General features: G+C 50.7%; 3 protein-coding genes across 3 annotated transcripts; 1 reads left to right on the top strand and 2 right to left on the bottom strand.

The window, feature by feature from the left end:
* Positions 1-382: 382 nt before the first annotated feature.
* RPS19BP1 (ribosomal protein S19 binding protein 1) lies at positions 383-3,183 on the top strand. Its single transcript, XM_016126452.2, has 4 exons — positions 383-513; positions 681-815; positions 2,309-2,406; positions 2,570-3,183. Exons 1-4 carry the CDS (start codon positions 462-464, stop codon positions 2,699-2,701), a joined length of 417 nt encoding a protein of 138 aa, XP_015981938.2. The 5' UTR covers positions 383-461; the 3' UTR covers positions 2,702-3,183.
* Positions 3,184-8,702: 5,519 nt separating this feature from the next.
* Positions 8,703-10,773, bottom strand: ATF4 (activating transcription factor 4). Its single transcript, XM_016126451.2, has 3 exons — positions 10,581-10,773; positions 9,704-10,021; positions 8,703-9,609 (listed from the first exon to the last, which is right to left on the bottom strand). Exons 2-3 carry the CDS (start codon positions 9,927-9,929, stop codon positions 8,780-8,782), a joined length of 1,056 nt encoding a protein of 351 aa, XP_015981937.2. The 5' UTR covers positions 9,930-10,021; positions 10,581-10,773; the 3' UTR covers positions 8,703-8,779.
* Positions 10,774-13,005: 2,232 nt separating this feature from the next.
* Positions 13,006-24,565, bottom strand: MIEF1 (mitochondrial elongation factor 1). Its single transcript, XM_016126450.2, has 5 exons — positions 24,259-24,565; positions 19,310-19,460; positions 18,219-18,396; positions 17,758-18,020; positions 13,006-17,262 (listed from the first exon to the last, which is right to left on the bottom strand). The coding sequence occupies exons 2-5, from the start codon at positions 19,451-19,453 to the stop codon at positions 16,456-16,458; spliced, it is 1,392 nt and encodes a 463-aa protein (XP_015981936.1). The 5' UTR covers positions 19,454-19,460; positions 24,259-24,565; the 3' UTR covers positions 13,006-16,455.
* Positions 24,566-26,098: the final 1,533 nt, after the last annotated feature.

The raw sequence follows: 26,098 nt of genomic DNA, 5'->3' as shown, positions 1-26,098 counted from the left end.
ATGTCTGGCTTAATAGAGGACAACTGGATTCTCATGCCGCACTAGATTTGTGTGAGATGTTGCTTTGGTTTAAGTATATGAAAAATAATCCAGCTCAACATTTTTCTTTTTCGTAAAAATTGAGAATACTAACATTCCGCCCCGCCCCCGGCCTCGCCCAATACGGAGCGGCCAGACCCACCAACCAGGCTGGGCTAGTTGTGGATTGTTTCTGAGAGAAGGCGTGGCCTGGGCTCGGATTGGACAACAAACGCGTCTTTCTGTTCTTCGGCCCCGCCTCCGGCTCCCGCCCCTTTTCCTTCACAGTGGTAAACCTGCAACTCTTAACGCATGCGTCCTAAGGAAGGCGGGCTCTGGCGCCCACCCACCCGGAACCTTCTGTTCCCGCTCGGGTTTCCGCGACGACAAGAGCGAGCAAGACGGAAGTAGCGTGGGGCGTGTGGGCGGGGCTGAGCGCTGCCATGTCGGCTGCCTTGCTGCGGCGGGGTTTGGAGCTGCTGGGGGCGCCCGAGGGTGAGGATGGCCGGCCTGAGGACCTCTAGCGCGGGCGGGTGTGCGTCAGGGACTGAGGGCACGTGCATGGAGGGTCCGGAACGATCCAAGCCGGCCTTAGCCGCCGGAGGATGGGAACCCTGCGCGCCCTCCATCCTGGGTCCGTTTCTCTGTCTCTTCCCCTACAGCCCACGGGGCCGCGCCAGGCCAGACCAAGCGGAGCGGGGGTCTGGTGAAGCGGGCGCAGAAGGCGAAGGCGAAGGCTACCCAGGCCGGGAAACTGCGGAACTCGGCCAAGGGAAAAGTGCCCAAGTCGGCGCTGGGTAAGCTCGGGAGGGGGCTGGACGTGCTGGCCCCGGGGTCGGGGTCTGCGCCCTAGAAGAGAGGGCTCTTGAGACAGAGCTTGAAACGTTCGTTTAGGCATTTCTAGAATACCTACGGTGTGCTAATCGCAGAGCGGGGTCCTGGGAATACGGAGTGAACGAAACACATCGTCCCACCTCTCGTGATCTATAACCCTGCTGGATAGAGAGGCATCCAAGTGTTTCAAAATCAGCTGTGATGAGGGCTTTGAAGAAGACTACTCAGAGAGGAACTTAGAATAAAAGGCCAAGTCAGACTTCTCCGAGGAAACGGCATTTAAGCCCAGATCTGTAGAAAGTATAGAGTGAACTAAGGGGAAGAGTACTCCAGAGCGAATGGAATATGCAGAGTCGGAAAGAAGTGTGTTGCCTTTGAAAATTTGCAAGAAAGAAGTCTGGTAAAGGTGACACGTAGTGAACAAGGGTCAGAGACGGATTATTTAACAGTTAATGCTATGTGTGCCCCTCGCTCTTCTAAGCCCTGTACAAACGTTCATTCATTTAATTCCTCACAGCAACCCTGAGGTCAGTACAGATGGTACAAGTGGAAACGAGACAGTGTGTCTCCAGAGGCCTGCTCTGTCCTCCATGAAAATGGCAGGCACTGTGGCCTGGGCAGTGATGAGGGTGCAGAGATAGCAAGAGACTTGTGCAAGTAGAAGGTGTGGTGAGGAGAGAGTGTTGACGGGCTTTGGTGGAGGAAGAGGGAGACACTGAGAATGGAGCTCAGTTTCTAAAGAGCATCTTGGGGGACATGGTGCCACTTAAGGAGACATAGACTTAGGGACAGGTATGGCAGGACTTGATGAGTTCCTGGTTTGTCTTTGAATTCCCAGGGCTGGGTGCATTAAAGGTGTTCAGGGACTTGTTAAAAGAACTGGGAATTCCAAGTACGAAACAGCCTGAGCACAAGTGTGGAGGCAGGAAGGGGAGACTTGTTTGAGTGACTGATCCGTGTAAAGCAGGAGCATAGGATTTGTCCCAATGCCCTGTCACACCTCTGCTTGAGCACCTCTGTGCTGGCTGTTCCCCCACCACCTAGCATGTTTTTCCTCCAAATCCCACCATCTCCCCGAGTCTTCGCTCAAACGTCATTTCACTGAGTCTTTCTCAGACCCTCAGATTTAGGATTACAGCCCTCCACCGCTGGCATTCCTCGTTTCTGTTTACTATTCTGTTTTTCTCTATAAAGTGTGTCAGCCTCCAAAATACTGTTTTCTTTGTTTATCACTTCTCTTCCCACAGGCATGTAAGCTGCAGGAGGGTTTTTTTGCCTGTTTCTTTTATGTTCTGCACCTAGAACAGTGCCTGACATGCATAAGCGCTCGGGACATATTTGGGCCTTTGACAGGGCCATATGGGGTGGAGGCGGAGCGGGGAGATGTCAGGAGGGGCACCCAGAAGCTTTCCAGGGAGTGAGTCTACAATGATGCCACCCCGCCTCCCATCCATAGCTGAGTTCCAGAAGCGAGAGTGTCGAGACCACCTTGGAGCGAACCTGAGATACATGACCAGTGCAAGAAGCCCCATGGCCGAGTCCATCACCCAGAAGGTTTGGTGGGGGGCTATGAGGGGGAACCTGGGGGGTGAGAGCTGAGGGTGTTCCAGGCCCTGCCTCACCGGAGGCGGGTGTGAGGGTCAGGTGAGGGGCCAGCACTTGGCCAGCTGTGCCAGGCGTTGTGGCTCCAGGGATCCTGACTCCCACCCACCCCCAGATTGTGCACCAGAACCGGGGCCGCAAGGCCTGTGACCGGCCCATGGTCAAGAAGAAGAAGAAGGTGGCCGAGGGCACCGTGTTCACTGAGGAAGACTTCCAGAAGTTCCAGCAGGAATACTTCGGCAGCTAATGCTCCCAGGAGGCGCAGTGGGAGAGGCCCAGCTTCTTCCTCTGACCACACAACCTCTGCTGCCCCCTGGGACTCTGCCATGTACAGGAGGAGGCCGGTGTGCAGCCTAACTCAAGGAAGCCCTGGAGTTGAAAAAGGGGGGCGGGGGGCGGGGGGAGGGGGGCCAGAACAGAACTGGTGAGCTGGAAACCCTGAGGAGGATTTCCAGTCAGACTGGAACTGAAGCGTGCAGGCTTGGAGGGCCTTCTACCTGCCTAAAAGGAACATTTTTGACTGTTTTGTTTACTTTGGCCCAAGTAGAGCCTCTGGGCTGTTTGCCGTAGAGAGACCGGTTCCTGGGCGTTGGGGGTCACACCTTTGGGAGTAGGAGGACTGCTGGTGGCCTTCCGGGTTCTAATAAATTTGGGCCCAAGGGCTGCGTGCCCCTGATCTGACTCCCGGGAGTCTCGTCTCCTCAGCCATCGAGGGGCCTTCCCTGCCTTCTCCGTCTCCCAGTGTGGTTTTTAAAAGTCCAGGTCAGAAGTCCTCCAGGCCGGCCCCAGTGTAAGTGGCCATCCGCAGAGCAGTTCACCCAGCATCTGCTGACAGCCAGAGGGGCCCTCCTCCCCTGGGGGTGGCAGCTACGGCTGAGAAGGTAGCCCCTTGAGGCAAAAATTGCCAAAGAAGCTGACTCCAGAGCCTGGGGGGAGGAGCTGCTGCCAGCCTGTCGCCCAGGTCCCATGCTCTTGTGAGCAGCCTTCAGGGGGTGTCTGTGTGTCAAAGCCAGCTCTTTTTTCTCTTAATTCTGTCACACGAGTTGGGGAACTAGTGGTGTGACTCAGAAGGTGACCTGAAGAAGTGGTTTCACACTCGGGTCCGTGCCCAAGCAGAAAGGCAGTGCTGGGGGCAGGGGTTCGCCCCTTTCCAGCCAGCACAGTGCCGGGTGCTGGCTTCTTTCGACCAAACGCACAAGTGAGCGGATGGAGTTGACCGGATCTTCACTGTCAAGGAGACAAGTCCTATAAACCCAGGAGCCCCTTCGTGGAGGGGTTGGGGGCCTCCTGGAGAAGTGTGCACTGGACACCTTCAGGCAGCTCTTTGTCTCTCCTAGCCTACCCCTCCTCCCTGCACCCTTCACCTAAAGGGCTTCTTTGGTCGTGTTATTGTCTTAGGAAAGGTCCTTTTAGCTGGGGCAGCTAGGGAGTGGCAGTCTGCCAATATCGGGTTCCTGCGAGAAAAGAGGGTTCTACACGCCCCCCCCCACTGCCCTGGGGGTTCTGTTCTTGGTGTTAATTAGCCAACTTTCCATTCTGAATGGGGGTGGCATTAGCTACAGAACTGCCTGAGACAGCTGGAGCAGGTCCCGTCTGCAGTGGGCCTCCATGTGAGCGGCAGGAAGCAGACCCTCCAGGTTAAGGCTTCTTCAGGTGGGCTTGCTCCAAACAAAGGAGAGGCGGATATTCTGCCTCAAATCCTCCACACCCTTCCTCCCGCCGAGTCTCAGTGACCCTGGTGGGGAGAGAACTATCCTTGGAGACTCCTTCCCTTCATCTTAAGCAGCTTAGCCAAAAGCTGGCTCAGCTGCTCAGAGCCAGGAGTTTGCTTCTTGGAAAAACAAACTAACCAGCCACTGAGCTCCAGGGCCCCTTTCTAACAAGGACCTACCTGTTACCTAATCACAGGTTCCTGTTTCCTCCCAGGTGTAGAATGACAGCCACCTCCTGTAGGAAGATGAGCAGGGTTTCTGCTACTCTGCTTGTGGGTTTTCCAGTAAGTCTTCCTTTACATTTACGCCACGTAGCACCAGCAGGGTGCATGTCCGTGCACCCTTTGCATGACTAACATTAGTGTTCACCCTGAGGTTCTGATCCAGTAGGTCGGGGTAGGACTCAGGAATCTGAATCCTAACGGTCCCTCTGGACAATTGTGGTGCCTGTGGTGGGAAGGCGGTGGGGGCTCTGGAGGAGGGATAGGATGTCTGTCATCATGCGGCAGGGAGACCCGGGCCTGGTGACTGAAGGTCTGGAAAAGGAATGAACAGATCCCAAATGAGAGGACACTGCGTTGCCACATTCACTCCCGAGCTAAGAAGACCCAGGAGGAGGTGGCCTGTCTGTTGAGACATTGTGATGGATAACAGGCATCTGGAAGGATTTGTGCCTCAGGTGGTTTGGGGCAGCTGACAGGTTTGGGGTGGGCTGCTCGAGCCATCCACACTCACTTGTCCTTTGACTAGAAGGGTTGAACAAGGGACCAGGCAGGAGAGGGGCAGGACTGCCACGTGGAACCTCACTGGGGCCCAGCTGCAGGCCAGGCCAACCCTGAGCTCTTATTGAGAAGAGGCTTAAGTTCCAGCAGGAGTCGGGCAGGCCCCACCAGGTGGCTTCTGGCAGAGCTGGGACAAGGGAGCCCTCTTGGAGAAGTGAGTGGGACTGCGGCAAGTAAAACGTGCCCATTTGTCCCCACCTCTGAGTCTTTGCCTAGGCTGGCCTTTTTGGGATGCTCCCCCCATTCTCTCTATATCCACAACTTCAACCATCCGAAACCCAGCTCCGGCACCCATCTCCTCCCCCACCCCCACAGGAGTCTCTGCCCCCTCCACTAAGGCCACCCAGCCTCAGACAGCGCTGGCTTCTGGAGCTGTCACCTTCTACTTGGTGTGATCATCCACCTGCCGCCCCCCCCCCCCCCAACACACACACACACTGGGCTGTGGGCTCCCTCCCCCTGCTCCTTGGTGCCTGGAGCAGGGATGCTGGCACTAGGGTGCCACTGCAGGGGCTTTCTTTCTCCAGATGGAGCTGCTCACGGTCTCCAGACTCTGTCCTCTGCCTCCTTGCTGTCCCTACCTGCATGTCTAAGAGGCACCAAGACCAAGCCACCCTCTGCCGGCATCAACAAGTCAGACTCAAACTCCTCTGCCACCCCTGGTTTTTCTCATCTTAGGAAATGGAAATCATTTTTCCACCTGCTCAGGTATCATCTTTGTCTCCTCTCTCATACCCACCTGAGCCTGGCTTACCTGACCTTCAGAATATATGCAGGCAGAGACCAGCTCCTCTCACCTCCACCACCTGTACTGACTCCAGCTTGGTCCTCTCTCCTGGACAACTGTGGAGGCCCCTGCCCACCTACCATTCACAGGCTGCCAGAGGGACCCTCTTTATATAGAAACCCTGATCTGGAGGGGGATCCCTAAGTCATGCAGAGGAGACTCAAGTCCTATCAAGGCTTCAAGGCCCATACCCCACACTCTATCCTCACGCCTACCCCAACAGCCCCTTCCAGGCAGGCTGACTCCTGCTTCTTGCCAGTTGTGCCTCCCAAGAGCCTCCCTAAAAGCCTCTTAAGCAAATCCTCAGACCTCAGAACCCCACATGCCTGTTCCCACTGCCATCTCACATCAGATTTTTTTAAATTTCCTGTCTCCTTTGCCAGGATAAAGGCAGAGACTTTATCTTATTTTCCCCAGGACCCAGAACAGTGCCTGGCATCCAGTGGGTGCTCACGAATAGCTGCAGAGAAGCACGAAGGCCATCCCCGACCTCCAGGACCTGCAGCCTTGTCCTAGGGACAAAACTAGCATGAAAGGCCAATTGCTGAGCAGCTCCAGCCTCTGGGCTCAGACAGCAGAGGGCCCGGCACTGAAACACCAACACCCCATATGCTAAGCATGGCCTGTCTGTCCAGGGCACTGTCATTGCCTGTACCCACTGCCACTGGGCCAGTATCCAGCCCCAGGCTAGCATCAGTAAAAAGGGTAGAATCAAGGTCCTCTTCACAGCTCCCAATGAAAATTATGAACTTATAACCGGAAAGCACTCAAAGCTGTTCCTCAGAACCCTCAGCAAATAACTATTGTCAAGCACTGCTATAGGTCCTGGAAACGTGAACATGAACAAGACAGAAAGATCTCTGCCATCATAGACCTTATATTGCAGTTGGGGGATGGAAAATAGAAAATAAACATGTATACAAATAAGTTCAACTAGAAGAAAGGGCACACACACACACAAAAATAGAATAAAGCGCAGGGCCTGGGATGAATTAAGGGTCATCTTGGAAGGCTTCTGCAGTGACATTGGAGATCTGCATGAAGAGAAGGAGGCCGGCGTGGGAAAATCTCAAAGGCAGAACAGCAAGTACAGAGGCCCTGAGGCAGGAATGAGCTTGGCAGAAAGCCACAGAAAAGCCGGTGGCTGGAGCACAGGGGAAGAGAGGGCAGGGTGGAGAGTAAAGCCCGGATGTGGTCTGTGGTCTGAACGCTTGGCTGCAATCTTTGCTGCACGTCCTCTCCCTGCCTTTTGGGTCTAGGGAGGCCTTAGCTGCTGGGGCCTGGGAAGGTGACGCAGCCCAATATCCTGGCTTCGGGGACCCAGGCTTGCACTGCCCTTCACAGCACCCCAGAGGAGGAGTTTCCCACCTGCCGAGTGGAGTGGGCAAATCTCCAAGGACCACCCGCACTGGCACCGCGTGACTGCTGTGGCCTTCATCTAGGTGGCTGGGTCACTTCCAGGGCCGCTGTCATCTCTCAACTGTCGTCTTCCTGCACCCCACCCCCAGGGTTTAGGCAGCTGCTTCCTTGGACAAAGCAGAAGGCACTGTTGGGGGGATGGGGAAGTAACATTTGTAATTGTAGATTATTTCCGATCTTGAAAAGAATCTAGTCACCAAATGAAGCACAGAGCAGGGATTAAAGATGGCAGCTGTGCTCATGAGGGGATTTTGGTGGTCGCTGCACAATACTAAACCTCTCCAAGCCTGTATTCTTAAGATGGGGATGAACTTTTATAAAGCAGTTTTCATAACACATATAGCTAATGACCTTTTTTAAACCACTAAATCCCTCAAGAATTTAGCTGGTTGCAGTTAAGCTGCTTAGGTGATCAGGGTGAGCTTAGTTTTAATACCTGGATGGGTGGCATCTCTGCTGGGTAGGATGTGGAGGTCCACAGCCTTGTGGGGAATTCCACTCAGGCAAAACCTCAAAGATCACCAAAAGTCCAAGGCGCATGTGTGCCACCCACTCCCTCTAGTGCCTCGGACATTGCCACCTGGGTCACCACAGGTTCTTTCCAACAGTGGGCTGGCACTCACATCACATCTCTATGCTAGGGATTGGGAAGCAAGTCTAGGAAATGTGGGCGCCACTGTGCAGGCCCAGCCCTTCACAGGACACCCAACTCGAGCGAGAAAGATGAGAGGACTCCGGAGAAACACCCCTGGGTTCCCAATGCCTCTGCCACTCTGCTCCAGGTCTTGTGTACCAACTTCCTGTCACTTAAGATGAATCATCCATGGCACCTGCCTCATTGTGTTGCCACCCTCATGCCACACTCCAAAGCATCTACTTTTCAAGTGTGAAACTTGACTGGTCCTTGAGAGGTAGTCCCAAAGGACTCATGAAGGGACCTGCTCAGGTTGGGCCCAAGACCAAAGGAAATGTCTAACCTCGTCCTTCAAGATGACCAAAGTGGCTTCTCAGTGCTGCTTCTTCCTGACATCTGGCAGACAGGAAGCGTGGCTAGGTGGCAGCCTTAGGGCCCAGCTCCGACCAAGAATTTACGAAACTCCCCAGGACTTCTGATTATTGGTTTATCCTAGCAAAGACCAGAGCTGTTTTTCTAAGAGGCCTCTCTGAACACTAGCTTAGACGGGTAATCTAATCACCTGCATACCCAGCCCAAGGACTGAGAGATCTCATTTGGGAACAGATGTTAATACAAGGTTAGATCAACAGGTGGAACTCAGGCTGTTCTTGCCACCCAGTTCCCTCAGGCCAAATTCCCCAGCCTTGACTTTACCTATAAGATGTAGCCCAAGTTCTCAGTTCTAGAAAAACCACCCAGGAACCTATGGTCTTAGCTCAATCCCTCTGGCCCAGGTCCTATGTTGAGCCACCAGTGATCCTGACCAATCGTACACTGTGGCTGAACACAGGTCACACTGAGGACAACTCAGAATCCAATTCCAGGGGTTGACCAGGTTGCTTACCTAAGAAACCAGACAGTATATACACAAGTACTTTCACTACAAAATAATTTATTACAACACAGCTTTAACGGCAAGCCTCCTATGTACAAGCACAGACTACCCTAACTAGGGGGCCCTTTTCTTGCCCCTTGCCTTACGGACCTCTTCTATCAAATCTTTCAGATACTGGATCTCCTTGGCCAAGGAATCTGCCTTCTCTTTCAGAGCCTCATTCTTCTTTTCCAGCTCTTTACATTCACCAGTGAGAGCCTCCTGCTCTGCCCTCTTCTTCTGGCGGTATCTAGTGGCTGCTGTCTTGTTCTGCTCCATTTTTTTCAGTTTCTTATCCAATTTCTCACCCTTTCCTTTTGCTACCGCCTTCTCACCAGGAGGGTCATAGGGTTTGGGGCGGGCAGAGCCACAGAGGGTAGCTGGAGACAGAAGGCTCCTATTTGGAGAGGCCCTAGAAGTAGAGGGGCTTTGCTGGGGAGAACCTGGATAGGACTCAGGGCTCATACAGATGCCACTATCGTTATCTGAAGTGGCATCCTCCTCCTTTATGCACTGAGGGACCACAGTAATGTAAGCAGTGGAGTCCGATTTCCTATCTCCTTCAGAGATATCAACTTCACTGCCTAACTCTAAGCTAAAGGAATGATCTGGAGTAGAACACAAAACCCCTGGACAAAAGGGAAGAGGCTGCAGGAAGGTGAAGGGGGCAACCTGGTCGGTTTTTGGTAAACTTTCTGAGAGATGGCCAATTTGGTTTGCTGTCTGTGGGGCATCCTTAGTAGTCTCCTGGACTACAGGGTCAAAGAGATCACACGTCTCATCCAACGTGGCCAAAAGCTCATCGGGCATAGTTTCCAGATCATCTAAACTTAACAGAGAATCAAAATCAAACTCCTTGAGATCCATTTTCTCCACCATCCAATCTGTCCCGGTGAAGGCATCCTCTGCAAGAGTCAAAAGAAATGAAACAAATTCAGCCAGATGCACAAGGTAGCAAACCCTTATCACCAGACCCCACCAGCAGATAGACCCACTCACCCTTGCCGCTGTCTGAGGCACTGACCAACCCCTCCACAGCCAGCCATTCGGAGGAGCCAGCCTTAGCCTTGTCGCCGGAGAATCCATGATGTTTGAAGTGCTTGGCCACCTCCAGGTAGTCGTCTAAGAGACCTAGGCTTTCTTCAGCCCCCAAACCCGACTGGTCGAAGGGGGACATCAAGTCCCCCACCAACACCTCGCTGTTCAGGAAGCTCATCTCGGTCATGTTGCGGGGCTTTGCTGGAATCGAAGAATGCGCTTAATTCTAAGGTGTGTTTGTCGATTACAGCAACGCTGCTGCTGAATGCTGTGAAAAGCCTGGGCAGAAATGAGAAACCACGTTCCATTAGCGATCAACAGCTCTGAGAATTTCATCTTTTTATTCCTGAAACACGATGGCCAATCTGAAACTCTACTTGGTGATCGAGAATCGGAAACACGTGGCCCCAGGGCTTTGTGTCGACCTTCTCTCTTCCCTGGTCAGGCGGAACAAAATGGACGCCCTTGGAGCTCAGCCGTTCCTCAACCAGCCACAAGAGGACGAGGCCGCATCCTCACGTCCAAATACGGCCGTGGCCGTCCTGCCCCCGCCCGCCAGTGACTCACACCGCGCCCGCCACCACCCAGCCCCGCCGCCATCTTGGCTCCTGCCACGTTTCGCGCGGCGCAAGCAGGACCCTGGCAGCTTCCGAGGGGTTCGTCCTCTGGCTCCGGGGCGCGTTCTCCAGACCCAAGGGAGTTTGCTATTCCGGGACTCCCAAACAGGGGCCACGCGTCCTGGCGCTCGTAAAACCGCTTCCCCCTCCGTGACGCCGCCCAGCCGCAGGCCGCGCCCAAGCAGGGGCGCACGACCAGAGCTGCCCTGCCGGGTACTTACGCCATGGCTTAAGCCGCTGAGGGGTGCCGCTGCAGAGCCTGGTGCTGCTGCCGCCGCTGCAAAGGCCAATGCTGCCGCTGGCACTGCTGCCTCTAATACGCCATGGTGGCACCGGACCTGCGGAAGCGGAGGAGGGACCGGGCGCACTGCCAGAAAACGACTACATCTGCGGCTGGGAGGAAGAGAAATGGCCGCAACGCCCAGACCGCAGATGCTTTATAGGTTCCGCCCCCGACCGCATCACAGGGCAAATCCTTCCGCCGCGGTCACGTCAGCTGCACGTCCCACCCACTTGCTTTCATCTGTCCGACACCCTACCGTTTCCAACCAATGACTTTTTCGGAGTGTAGCTATGAGCAGAAAATGAGTTACTTGCGAGGCCTCAAGAAAGGAAAGACGCACTACTTTATAAGACTTTTAAGATCAAATAGCTACTCTTCTGCCGCTGGGAAGCGCGGAGGGATACGCCAGACGAGCCTCGTTTCCGGAGTTAGCTGAGGGGCGGGGAGAGAAGTCTTTCATCCAAGGGTGGTTTTTACCGTGAAGTCCCAGGCCGCCTAGTTATCGCGCGAGATGCGGACAGAGAGCGCGCATCAAGCTGATTGGTCAGGTTTGGTGAATCATATTTTTTCCGAGTTTTTATTGGTTCAGGCGCCAAGGTGGGTGAGCGTCTCGGGCACCTAGCCAGGGTCGGCGCGGGAAGGGGCGGAACGGCCTGCGGGGGTCTCCGCACTGTTCTTGGGCGTGGTTTTCTACAGTGGCTTCCGTAGCTCGGCCGGTATCTGCCCCTGACTGTTGCTAACCTGGTGCATCCCAAACTGTGGCGTCAGGCCCCAGCCCCTGTCGTCGCTTCTTGCTGCCCTTAGTGAAGCTCCGAACTAGTGACCAGGTTGAGGCCCGAAGGTAAAACAAGAGGAAATGTCATTTCGTTTGCTATTTCACCACATGCAAGCCCTTCGATAGCTAAAAGGGAAGGCCGAGGACCTCAGACAGATCACTTGGTCCATGCCCACATACCGTCAAAGGCAGCTCAGAGTCCTTTGAACTCTATGTAAAGTTGAGCCGGGAAGATGCATGTATCATATGGCCCAACGTGTTATTTTTTTACATAGCTCTTCTGCATAAATGTTTGCTAGTCTATTTAAAGTATGCGGTCTATCACAAGGGAACTTCTTTTAGTTAATGGCAATTCCTCTAAGAACAAAGAGAAGTTTTATTCAACTGTGATGTCTCACTCTAGGGTAGTTTCAACAAATTCCCAGTTTCGTAACTCCCGGATACGATCACTTCCCTAATGGCCCTGTGAGGAAGAGAACCCACGCCCGCCCGCGGAGGTAGTCTGGGTCAGGGCCAGCAACTTGCTCTCTACTGGGGAGCTATTAAGAGTGCTGAGAGAGGTCTCTCTCCGCCGCCCTCCAATCCCCTCCAGTCAGGCCCTGTCGGGACAAACGAGTTTCTGCCTCCATTAATTTCACTGGCCCATACAAATATATTTCCATGAGACCTGTGATGTCAAAACATTTGGGGAGCACTGTCCTAGATAACTACAGATCATTCATTGACTTCATCTAGCTCAGCAATTTCTTTACAATTGTAAACTTAGGACTAAAGGAATGAGACGTCTTGCCCGGTCACATAGCTCGCAGTGAAGGCAGTATGAAGTAAGCAGTATTAAAAATAGATTTAGGGGCAAACCCGAAAGAATCCTGGTTCTTCTATTTATCAGCCAAGACATTTTGGTTGTGACTTTTCCTCACTGAGCCTGTTTTCTCATCTGTAAAATGATGAGTATACTCGTTAGAATGAAGGAAAATCATTATATGTAACACACTGAGCAAAGTGCCTAGAACCTGGTAAGTTCTCAATAAATGATTACCGTTAGAACTCAGATCTTCTGACTCTGATCTCCCCATACCCCCCCTCCCAATCTCCATTACATTATCCTACTACCTCAGTGGACTCCTGTTATTTACTGACACGAAACCAACAACTATAAATAACTGGGATGTGCAAAGCATACTGGATGCTGGGGTAAGTGTGGCTTTTCTTTCCCCTTGGGGAATCCCGAGTGTCAAGATATACATGAGTTGTCTAGTCTTTCAGGGCAAAGGCAGTAAGACTCCCTGGGCCACCACGCTAGTCTTCCAAAGGCGTAATTAAGGACCCATGGGGCATGTCCTCCTTTTGCTGTATGGAGAGACTTATCAGTGCCTCCTGAGGGATGACCATGCAGATAGTCGAGAATTAAAATTAAAGTAACACTGCTCCAGTTTTGACACTGAGGAAGTCATGGAAGAATGACTCCAGTGGAAGCTTGTCCCATCCATTCTATTATGGAGACCTAGACCAAGTATTTCAAAGATTCTAGCTGAAATCAAGAACCAGTACCACTATGTAGGAAAATGTTTCACACCACACACGAAAGTCAGAGCTGTTGGAAAGACTTTTATTTTCTCCTTCCCATGCTGTGGAAGGACATCATGTTTTTCAACTTTATTTCCTCCCTCAAGGAGAAAAAGGACAGCAGTTCTCTGGGTCTCACGGTTAAGCTGGCTTCTATATGGCGCTAACCAAGACAGGACAAAGACTGGTGACTGATTCCCAATCTACCAGCCAAACATATCAACTGCTACTGAAGGGCAGGCAAGTGACTGGAAGGCAAGTTGTGCACTTGGCCTCAGGGACCAAGACTTTAAAGACTACAAGGTGATCCAAACGAAAGGTAAACAACACACTGTATGCGGTTAACCCCAGAAGCCACATCTCTGGCATTTTGGCCACTTAGAATCAGCAGTGTCTAAAAGGGCTGCAGCCTCACAGCTCTAGTCCTAAGCGTCTCTTACTGTTTTCCTTGGCCTTGAGCTTCAGCAGGAAGGGCAGAGTTCTAACAGAACCTGTGAGAGCAGACGTTCTCAGCCAGGGTTATCATCTCAAGAAGACGCACCACAGAAGAGGGCTCTGGTCACACACAGGGATCCTCATATACAGAAACCCCTTAGGGCCTCTCCAGGGCCTTTTGATCCTGAAGCTTATTCCTCATCAACACCATTTGAGCTCTCAACTTGAGTGGAGCACAAGGGAGCAAACTTGGCTAATCTGGAGTATGACCCAGTGGACCTCCAGGGGCCAGGAGGGAAGATAGTAGGTAGGTCTCAATACGGCTTTTCCAAACAAGCGCTTCAGTTATTTTCTTTGGGGAACAAAAGGTCACAACCAAGTGTGTAAAGAAAAATACTGTTGTCCTGAACTCGTTTTTTAGGAAGGGGCAACAGGGAAAACCAAAATACACTTTGGAATTGATTAGGTTTTCAAGACGATGAGTATATATTCTAAGCATTAGGCTATGTGTTTGCTAACCTAGATAAAAACAGATGGAGAAGTAGGACCAGATGCTATTACTTCAGGAAAGATGGGAGTTCTGCTGAGCAAGAGGCAGAATGGTGGGGAAAGGCACAACATCTTTCCCCAAAGATTAAAAAGGGTGAGGGGCAGACTGGTACCCTCTTTCAACCAAGAATCTCAAAGCACTTGACCGTCTTCCATTTTTTATGGTGAGGGGTGCCCAGTCAGCCAGCAAAGCCACCGGGGACCAGGGCTGAGACTTCCTCTGCCTCTAGTTCTGAGGACTTCTAAGAGGTTCTTGCTTGGGAAATGGCAAAGTTATGGTTTTTGGCTTTGTGAAACATAGTTAAGAGACAGAGATGCCCTTAGAAAGATGCTCTTTAAGAGAAGATAAACTCAGATCACAATTATACTTGGCTTTGATAATGTGGGACTCACTCTTTAAAATCTTTTCTTTCTTAAGCTCTCCTTCCGATGTTTCATATGGAATTTTGTAGGAAACACCAGCTCGGAAAAATTGTAGGTTTTATAATAACCAGGAAAACCAAATCCTTTATCTCAGTGAACAATAACCTATGCTTTCTCAACCCGCCCTCTCCCTCCCCTCTCCTGGGTGCCATGCCAGGTCCCACCCCCCACCTCCCCCTACACCACTCACCCAGGGCAGCACTCTGGCATGTAGATTTTTTGGAAAACTCCCATTTGGTTCTAATGAACAGCCAGGGTGCAGAATCTGTCTCATAGTTTTGGGCTTTATATTTTTCAATTCTCTCTCAATACTTCATGCAAATGAAACTACTGAACCTCTTTAAGGATCCCTTGCATACAGGAGAGGAGGCAGGAAGATTCTCCAAATATGGCCGAGGTTAACACTAGTTCTCAACCTCCTAATCCATGACAAAAAGGGGATAGGAATCTCTACCCTAAATTCAGAGGGTAGCTGAGGTTTCAATGCTATTTAAAGAGTCATTTCATGTCGCTGTCATTGGGAAGGAATGAGACAGCTGCAGAGAGCTTCACCAGAATCTTACTGATGGAGGTAGTAAGAAGAGAAAAAATAGTAAGACTTGATGGGTGGAGAATGAAATACTGGATGGGAAGATGAGAAATAGAATTATCATCATGCTCTTGCCACAAAGAGAGAGAAAAAAAAAAAAAAAAACCACAAAACAAGATACCCTGGCACGGTGTAGTAAATACTCCTCCCCACCTTCAGGATACTTTTTACATTGTAATACATAGTGCAATTTTAGCAGCCAGAAACAAGTAGAGTCCCCACCTCCTGTATGTGTGTTGAATCCACACGCTCCTCCCAGGCAGCACCGATCCTAGGTGTGAGACAGGATGGGGGGGGGGGCGGAGTCTGCGCATGTGTGCTTGCTCCCTGGCCTCTGGCCGTGCCTGGCGAGTTCAGCAAGCAGCCCTCTCACGTTGCTATGGCAGACCGTTGGGCCTATCCCTGCTCTAAAGCAACATCCCAGAAAGAGAGTGCCTGACAGGGGAGAATATGGCCACTGAACCCCAACTGGATTTTCTGCCACCTGTCAGCCTCCCTTCGACCTCTACCTCTAAGGCAGTGTCCCTGAAGACCCTGTCCTAACTGGCAAGAAGGCAAGGAAGCAGGTGAGCGAGAGCACTCCTGCAGAGGTGCTGCCCCTGCAGCCCCTTCCCTCCGTCGTCCTCTGACTCCTGCACACAGCAGCATTGGTCCGGATGAGGTGCAGACGTCAGACAGGACACACCCTCTCCCAGGTCCCCTTACCACTTCCGGGTCCCTCAGGCTGCACTCTCACTCGTGGCCACTAAGAAACACAATCTCCAAATAATTTCGCATCCAGTTTATCTTGAGCGCTGGGCTCTGCGTGAGTCAGTAACAATGTTCCCATGAAAGAGCTTCTCAGCACTTACGGATATGAGCTGGCCAGGAGGTGGGGGGATGGGCTGCTTCTCCAGGAACCTGAGTCAAAGGCCAGCCCTTCCACCACTTTACCCCCAGAAACCCTAAATATTGTCTGAGCACTCTACAGAGTTCAGCTTGGAAACATGCAATCATAACTTCAGTGACATTCAACTAAAAGGCAACATCTTGATTAGTTGGGCCGGTGTACTCCAGGGAAGGAGCAAAACAGAAGACGTGAATAAGGGAAAAAGAGAAGACAACGAAGCAGAACAGGCCAAAGGACAAGGCAGGGAGGACAGACAGGAGCAGAAAACCTGGGCCACATGCAAAACGCCAACTGGTCTCAGCAGCTCTGGCCAGGGCTCCACCTTCTCAATTCATTCCAGAAAAATAAGCATGGAGTAAGGGGGAGGGGAGGAGTAGGGAGCACAGTGTTTGGTAACAAAAATAGAAAGGATTGGATTTGAGAAAATAGGAGATTAAGAGATGTCATTCTAATCAGCATGAAGTGACCAGGGTGATGACCAGCAAGACAGGAGGCACCTAGGGACACTGTGAGGCACCAACTATGTAGCCAAGTGTTTCTAACAGAGAATCCTGACCACCCGACACCCACTTTGGCCTCTGCCTGCCCTACGTCTGCAGCAGCACCTCTGGCTCGGATAATGAGCAGTAGAGAGTGTATCCCAATTCGTCTATTTCTTCAGGGGTGAGCTCTGCAAATAAGTTCACCTTGGGGTTTAGGGCACTGGGCAGGACTCCGGCCTCCAGGTACCTGATAAGTCCCCTCAAGGCCTGCAGGAATCGGTCAGCCAGCATATCTGGAGACCAGTCAGCCTCCTCCTGGGCCAAGTGGAGGATGACATTGGTGAGCTGGCTGGCAGTGAGGTGGCCCAGAGCCGGGGTGGACTTGCATATGGCCTTGAGGATCTTGAGGCACAGAGATCGGCAGCCCGAGTCAGCCTGGTCCAAAGCCCGTAGGCGGGCCGTCTCGGCGGGACGTAGGCTCAGCCGCCACAGGTTGTCATACTTGGCTAGCCGATGTGGTCTGGCCACCAAGACAGTGTCGCCGAGGGTCACTGATGGCAGGAAGTCAATGACGAGATGTTTGTCACGCTCATACTGCACTTCCAGAGTCAGGGCCTCTGGGGGTGGTGCCGGTCGGATCACATAGTCCAAGAGAGACCCTATGGCCGGCCAATTGATGGAGCCGGCCACTACCTTCTCAAACGTGTCTGCCACTGTCTTTGGGGAGAGGTAGCCCCCTACTACACAGCGGTCCCAGTAACTACTACCGCGAGGGAAGTACTCTGGATTCTCACGACGAACCAGGAAGAAGCCAGGGACATTCATGATGGTGTCCTCGCCAGGGATACACGACCACAAGTTCTGCTCCAGCACAAGGGGCACAATGAGTTGGATGTGGTCAGCTGTCACCACCTGATGGAGCAAATTAAAGAGGTTTTGAGGGATTTAATCTTCCCAAGAGACAAGCTTCCCCAACACAGGTCCCACTATCTTATACTCCCCCAACGATAAAGGAAACTAAGGATTCTTTCCTGTCACTAAAGCGATTCAGGTAGAGTGAGGATTTAAACCCAGGTCCGTCGGACACCAGAGCCCATGCCCATTCCATGTGTCACATCATCACATCATCCCTGGACACAGAAGTACACAGGACATCCCTCAAGCCTTGGAGACCCAAGAGAGAAAGGAGAGACTGGGACAAGACTACAGGAAGGAGGTTGCCCCTTACGGTTTCCTAGAAGTCGTACGACTAAAATACAAGAAGGGGTTAAAGACGACTCAAGACAGGGGTCTTGAAAAAGCTCCTGCAGTGGCAAGCCGGGGGCAGTGCTCTCTGTACCAACAGCATGATCAAGAAGCACCCTGATCAGCACCCAGCCCCACCCTTCGTGAGAACCACCTTGTTACCTGCAGGTCATCATAGAGGCTGCCACTGAGGTACATGTCCCGAAGTGGCATGTCAGGCAGCTTGGCCCGCAGGAAGCCCCGGAGCTCGGCACATATGTCCACAGCAGCTTGCTTGGCCCGAGCCTGCTCACCGGCAGGGATGGCGGCCCGGTTCCGGTAGTAAGAAAGAAGTTTCTCCTGCAGGGACATGCGGAGTCGTGACTTCTTCAAGTCTACCTGGCCCTTCCTGGACAATGGCTTGGGCCGGGGTGGGCAGAATGTATCTGCCAAGGCAAGAGAGAGAGGCACGTGAGCTCTTCCCACCAGCCCGTGGCTGCTTCGGCCCCATAAAGAAGGGCTTGGCATGAAAGGCAAGTGCTAGCATGGCGCCTGCACCGAGCACTCAAGAAATGTTTGCTGGATGCGGGAGGAGTAGTGAGAGGCCAGAGACAGGTCCCGGAAGGGGCGATCGGCTTTCTCACCTGTGTCAAAGGCCGAGGAGTCCGTGGGGAGGGTCTGCAGGGAGCGGCTCAGGCCTGACTTCATGTCCTTATTCAGCAGTCGCGGGGAGCCCATCCAGTTTGGCTCTTCCCAGCTCCTCTTCCCTGAGTGGCTCAGGCGGGTGGGGCTGGTAGGGGCACTGATCGCCCGGTCGTACATCTGTAACAGTAGAGAGGACCCCACACGTGTCCCTCCTTCCTGTGTCCCTTCTTCCCAGCGACTTTGCACTTGTGAATTCTAAATGACTATTTTTCAATACCGTTGTTATATTCTAGATTATGGAATACTTCTCTCCATACAGAAGAGCTCAGGACATACTAAATGATATAAATAAGAAACAGATTTATCCATAATGTCACAGTCTGGAAATGTTAATATTCTGGTTTCTTTCTAGAAAAATAAGTTTATGTAATTAGGATCCTACACTCTATATACTTTTGAAACCTGACTTTTTACTTATCCGTTTAATCATTTCCCCACATCACTAAAAAGGAATCAGTCTTTAATACTATGGTACGTTTTCTGACTATATGACACTGTACCTTATGAATGTAATGGTGAACGGTGATTAATTTAACAAATACTGAGTGGCTGCTATGTGCTAGGCACTGTTCTAGGTACATAAAACAAAGCACTAAACAAAGAGACCCAATCTCTGCCCCTGTGGAGTCTGCAGTCTAGTAGAGGGACCTGGGCAATACATAAATGAGTTAAATATAAAGAATGAAGACAGAGATAAATGTTAAGAAAATTAAGCAGGAAAGGGAAATAGGAAGTGTATGGGTGGTGGGGCTGTTGCTAGAAGGTAGGTCAAGGAAGGATATTTTTGGTTATTTACAATTTTTTACTATCTGTGATAAACTTCTTTATTTTCTTTATTTGTATCTCCAATGATTTCTTTAGGGCAGAGACTTAGTAACATAACTGAATCTCTCAAGGTCTTGTGGAATAATGCCAAATGACCAAGTCCCATGCCCATGGGCACTATCAAAGTCTTATTGCGAGTCAGCTTCACCTTGCAGAAGCGGCCCCCCTACCTCTCCCACCCCTTGCCCAGGCTGCAGGCACTTACCCGCTTAACCGCCAGCGTGGCGATGCCCAGCATGGCTGCTCCACCCACCCCCAGCACCAGCCGGGCATTGGAGAGCACGAAATCAATGGCTGTGCCGATGCCATTGTCATCCTTCTTGCCTTTGCGCTCACCGGCGCCTGCCATTGCTCACCTGAAGATGAAGGCAGAACACAGCAATTGCCATTTGAGACCCCGAGAAATGTCCCTCCTGTCTCCTCCATCAGGCCAGTCCTCCTGCCTCTAGCACTACATGCCCTAGGGTCGAAAGTGAGATGCCATGTTCCCGTGATGTATGTGGATGCAAGGGGGGGACAGATCACGCTCACCATGGGAAAACCTCTCCACTAACCTGCTACAAGTACAGGGAGCACTAAGCTTATTTCGGTCCTTCCTTGCATTAGAGTGAAGCACCCCACCACGTAACGCAAAGGTATAATACAGACTGTGTTTTGATCATTTGGCCACTACTGAAGTCTAATAGATTGGAGGAGGCTAATCTAATCCCATTGCATCACTTTGCACTGAAGGAAGTGACTTGCTAGAGGTCCCCGAGACACCTCCAGAACTCAGGATTCCCAACTCCTAGCACGATGCTTTCTACTGTATCTTTACCCTAACTCTTCCTATTCTACTTTCTATAAGAACAAAAACCCCACAAAATAACATGGACCAAAAGTCCTGCACATGGGAACATGACTATAAGTCCACGTGAGAAAGTCCCAAGAAGAAAATAACCCTCTGTGGACACTCCCACTTGACAAATGCTGTCTCCTGGGCAAAGTGTGCAGAGGGACTGTAAGCTCAGGTGAGACTATGAAACTGAGAAGAAACACAAAGGATACTGTGCACCTAGCTGTAACTGAAACATACAAAAAAACCTATCTGCTCCAATGTAAATGGAAAATGAACTAAAAATGTGGACACCTAAAAGGAGTTCCTGGGCACAGTACAGAAGCAGCTGGCCTCCCATGCAGTGCTCAAGCGAGGCGAGCACACATCTGCTCCCTGGTAATGGAGTCGTCCTGAATGAAGTTCCCCTGGTCCCCGGATAAGCCCATTGCCCATGGAGTTAGAACCCTGGGCATGACTCAGACACAAGAGGACAAAGTGGTTCGAATCTGAATATTGCTCTTAACACTGCTACTCTCTTCTACCTCCCATGTCCTGTACGGCAGGAAGTACAAAGAGAAACTCAGCTGTAGACCATTTAGAATCCCAATATACCCAGAATGAGACAGGGAGAGACAGGATCGCTGCGTGCATCTTCGGTGTAAGGGAACATTCTTTCTCATGCCATGTTACGACTGGGGATTGCTAGTGTCATATTTCATGCCCCTTGTCTATACCTCCCCGCCCCCCAAAAAAGAAACATTTCTAACTCTACTTATTCCAGCAATCGAGTTATCTAAGAGTCAATGTCAAGTCCAAAAATACTTTTTTCCTAATTAGAGTTCGCAAACTTGGTGGCACTTTTCTTTTCTCCACTTTTTACAGTCAATAGAAACTTCACATTTAGAGACATATGAGAGACCCGTTGGCCAAATGAAATATATTCCCAGAGAAATATACACACAGAGCAAACATGGCCAAGAAGAATTCAACGCTGGTGGGTTCAGGCACAAACGCTAGGCATTCTCTCTCCAGTAACCACTGAGACAGAGATGGGACCGAGTGACCCAATCAGGACCATGCAGAATGTTACATGGTTCCCACACATAACAATGACCACTGTTTTGTTTTTTATTTTTTAAACAAAAGAACCTTTGCTGACATATATTTATTACAACAGGGAGAACCACGGGCTGCAGGCGCCCTCTAGATGATCCTCGGATGTGATGCAACGGCCCTAAAAGGCACATCCTCCTTCTGAGCAGAAGCCATGGGGAACCTCCCTGGGCCATTTAGTCCTTGGCCCATCTGATGACTGGTAAGAGCAAGGCGGTGATGTGGCAGACTAGAAAAGAGTCTGCATTTTCGAGTCAGAAATCCTGAGACTGACAACTTGCCTTTGAGCCCTGACTTATTGGCTAGGTGACCTCAAATGAGTTACTTAACCCCTCAGCTATGAAAAGGGGATAATGATGCCTACATGACCTAAATCGTAGGGTAGTAGTGAGGAAAATACATCTACTAAAATATTGTACGTGCACACTATAAACTGTAAAAGTACTCCACAAATGTGGGCTGTCATAAAATCTTTTAAAATTTCTACCTACAGGGGAAAAGGTCACGTTCCAGAAGGCAGTGAGCAATCCAGACTGTCCTGAATTACATCCGACCTTCTAAGATGGAGCTAAGAACGGCCTCTAAAACTCACACTGATGTTATCCTGGGCTTGAGACCCAAGCTGCTGAGTTGAATAGGCTTGTGAAAAGGCTTTTGCTACTCTCTCCCATGCAATACGCTCCTCCCCAGGTGACGCAAAAGACCTGGTGACCTGGGAAAGAAGAGCATCCACGAGCTCCGACAGGGAGATAAAAGTTCTTATTTCAAAACGTAGCTCGTTCCAACTGAAAAGTGCTTACCCACTGTCCGCCCGCCACTCAGGAGCCCAGCAGGAGACAGGGGAGAGGGGCCTGGGCCCCTCAGTGTGACCGCGAAGGAGCACTGCTGTTTAACCACGTGGTTCGTTTTACAAGATAAAAAAGTTCTGGAGATGTGTTATACAACAATGTGAATTTTCTTTTTTTTCTTTTTCAATTACAGTTGACATTCGATATTATTTTAGTTTCAAGTGAACAATGAGTATTCTTTTTTCTTTAAAAATGTTTTTATTAAAATATAGCTAACATACAATATTATTTTAATTTTAAGTGTACACCATAGTTATTCAACAATGTGAATATTCTTAACACTACTGAATTGTACACTAAAAGATGGTTAAAAATATTTAAAAGAAGGAACATGGACCTGGTGGGCAGGGTGGGGAATGGAGAATCTGAGCGTTGCCAACATTCAGGCAACGTGTTTAATGTCTCCTTAAATATAAAAATGGGAATAGAAATACTCATTACCCCAACATAGTTGCGGTGATGAGTAACACGGGGCCTGCAGCACCTCAAGTGAAAATTCCATCTTATGTTATTTTAAAAAGTCACATGACTTAAACATGTCTGGCTTGACTACACATGAGAGTAGCTAACACATACTGAATGCGTACCATGTGCTGGACATTCTACACAAGATTAATTCTCCTAATCCTCACAACAACAATCCCATGAGGTCTGTCCTATTGTTATCCCCAGTTACATTAGAAGAAACTGAGGGAAAGGTTAAGTAACTGGCCCAGAGCCACCACATCAGTAAGCTGTATAGTCAATTTGAACCTAGAGCTCACGCTGCTGGGAAGTAGTTTACAGGGATCCTAAGTAGCTTGCACCCTGACCTCATTCACCTCTCCTCTCTATTAAACACTAGACCATAAGCTTCTTGGGGCAATTTGGCTCATTCACTGCTGTGTCCCCAGGGCCACCAGTGTTTGACACACAGAGGTGGTGGTGGCAATCTGTAACCCAACTCACAGTCAAAACATATGGGAACACAAAGAACCAGTAACTCACGGTTTCACTTCCAGACCCACTGCCCTTCCCTGCTTCGGCAGGCGCCCGTGGGCCACAACCCGCCCCAGTCCTACACTGCAAAGGCGGGTCTGCCCATCAACCTCAGTGGCTGAGGAGAAGCACAAGCCATTACGTAAGGCTCCTCCTCCTGCTTTCTCTCTTGCAGTTAAAAACAGCACCCTCTACCCAGCTGGCAAGCCTTCCACCTCAGTTATCCTTCATTCTTCTTTCTACTCCGCCAGCCTCAGCCAACTGGTCACCAAGTCCCACTGCTGTACATGCTGTGTTTATGTGCGGCCACCCCGCCACCTCAGTCCCTCGGTCTCATCTGGCCAGATTCACTGCCTCTACCGGTTTACTCTCCACACTATCACTGCCATGACCCCTCTCCCACGTCATTCCCTCACTCACAAAGCTGTGATAGTCCCCCCACTAGCAGATGTCACAACTTCAGTAGGGGATTCGATGTCCTTCCGGACCTGGCCCAACCTCAGCTCCAGCCGTCTGCCTTACAGGTGCGCCATTCTAGCCCCACCAGACTCAAGTTTCCAGACTACGAAGTGCAGCTTTCACCTCCACACTTGCTTGTTCTTGCCCGGCTGCCCAGCGAGCTTCTATTATTCATTTGAGGTCTGCCTTTTTCTGTAGCTACCTATGACTCTCTGTACCATCACCTACCCAAGGTGGCAGGTTCTCATCCGTCCCTGAGCTCTCTACCTGGCCCTCTAACACAGAGCTGCCCACACTGGTATTACTTCCCACTGATCGCTGCGTTAGATTGAGTCCCTTGATAAACCATGTCATTCGTCTCTATCCCAGAGCCTACAGGACTGCCAGGAGTACACAGAGCTACATAGCACTCGCCAAGTACCATTCCAAGTACTGTGTGTGCACTGTCTCGTTTGATTCTCATAATAACCTGAAGAGGTAGATGCTATTATCTCCATTTTACAAATGAGCAAAGAGGCCTGGAAAGGTTTAGTGATCTGCCCTAAATCCCACAGCCATTAGCATCAGGACCAGACACCATCCTCTGACATCTGTACACTATGCTTTGCTTTACAGATTGTGTTGTAACAGTGTAGTTATGTTGTGGGGAACGTGATCTGACCCACAAGATAACGTAATGCACTGAGGAATGAGCCGGCCTGGAACTGAAACGTCTTTTCTAACATTTTCATATGTAAAATGCTCTATTTGAAATAAGATGGTGATAACAATCCTGTTCTGGAGGGGCCTGAAACACAATAAGGGAATGTATTTCTGTTAATATGTCTATGGTTCCTCCACTGATTGCCAGTGACTAAAGGACTTTAGTTGCTAAAAGGGTCTCCCTCTCCTGGTCCCCTGAATTGGAAATGAAACCTACAGGTACAAGGGTCTACCTACCTGAGGCTTCTTACTGCATCTGTGAGGTGGGGGTGGGAGAGAGCGGGAGTGTGTACAGAAGGCACCTCTGTCTTCTTTTCCTTGGAATCAGGATGGAGAGGAAAGGAGAGGATCCTAAATGATCCCCCCCAGTTTGTTGTGGAGGAAGACCAGGCCCTTTTCCAGTTGTCTCTCCCGGGCCTCAGGATCCTCTAGCTTCTGATTTTTCCGGAACTCTCGACGGATGGAGGCAAGGTAGAAGTCCCGATCAGTGTAGCGAAGCTCTCGGCCCTGGCGCAGCAGAGCCCGGTAGAGACTCAGCACCGCCTCTCGGCTCCATGGGGCCATGGGGGACTGGCAGGGGCTGGGTGTCAAGCTATAAGCAGAAGGGAAAAAACAGAAACCTAGAATCAGAATTAGTGACAGAAAGGTCTATAGAGACTATCTAAAATTCTTATTCTAGGTCTCAGAGACCCCAGCCTCTTCATCCCCCCACCACCCCTTCTGAGAAAGTACAAGGGCCAGGGCTTGGAAGCTGTACTGCCTGGGCTTCAATCCCACTTGCCTGCCATAATAACTTTGGGCAAAGTACTTACCCCTCTAAGCATCAGCTTCCTCACTTGTCAAATGGAGAAATTAAATTAACATTACCTACTACACAGGGTTATTTTGAGAACTAGGACATAATATACATAAGGCACCTGAAACAGAATTTCCCCACGACGGGTGGTCTAGAGTGGTTGATGACAAGGACTCTCAGCCATATTCGAATCCTGGCACCACCACTAATGAGCTGATTACCTTGGGCAGGTTTCTTAACCCCTTGGTGCTTACCTCAGTTTCTCATCTGTAAAATGAAGATTAAAACTGTATTCTGCCCATATGGTTGGCATAAGGATTAAATGAGTTAATGTATGTGAACATGTTTAGAACAGCGCTTGGCACTCTATCAGGAATAGGTCTTATTAGTGCCACCTAGCATGGTTTGTAAGTGCTCAATAAATATTAAATTTAGTTCCATATAGAGTGCCACCATCCTCCTTCAGTAACAATAAACGCTTACACAAGTACAGAAGCTACGAAGTGGTCAAGGGTCATAAGAACAATAATGAACACTGCTTACAATATACTGCGCAAGTCCCACATAACAACGCATCTCATTCTGTCGAAAATCCCAGCGCCATCATTACCCCACCCCGCTTTGGGAAGTCACTTGCCCATGTCACACAACAGTAAAGGGGGGCTGAACTCCTGACCCCAATTTTGACTGCCTCTGTAAGAACAGATACCGTTTGCTGGGGCCTTACCATGTGTACGGCCACTTCTGGGCGCTCTACAAACTTTCCCAGCACAGCGCCTGTCAAATACCAGGAACTCAAAAAATAAGCTGAGTGAAAAAGGGAATCCTCACGTCCTATATGGAGGAAATGATCACTCCGGTTTCAGAAATAAAGAAATGAGACTAAGTAGGGTAGGTACTGGACTGGTAAAGTGATCTGTACCGTGGGCCCGAAGTCAGCTAGTCATCAGCCTCTGGCCTTGCTAACTTCCTGTGCGAACTTGAGCAAGCCACTGTCCCTGTCCCTTTTCCCTCAATTGTATTACAGCTCCGCTCGGCCCCAAGGGCCTCCCGGAGTAGGAGAGAGAAATCCGGAAAATTAACAAGAAAAGTGCTTTATGAGGTAGGAGGCAACTGTCACACGAGGGCTGTTACTACAAGGTCTCTCGGGGAGTTGGCGGCTGAGCCCCGACCGCTCCCCAATTCCTCCCCGGACCCTGGGGGAGGCCGGGCCGAGTCGCGATGGAGAAACCCCGAGCCTGGGACAGGGCAGCTCGGGGACCCCGGGAGGCCTCCGGAGTC

Source organism: Rousettus aegyptiacus, unplaced genomic scaffold, assembly GCF_014176215.1.
Source record: "Rousettus aegyptiacus isolate mRouAeg1 unplaced genomic scaffold, mRouAeg1.p scaffold_m13_p_2, whole genome shotgun sequence".
Lineage (NCBI taxonomy): Eukaryota > Metazoa > Chordata > Mammalia > Chiroptera > Pteropodidae > Rousettus > Rousettus aegyptiacus.
This window is presented reverse-complemented; position numbering and strand designations above follow the sequence as displayed.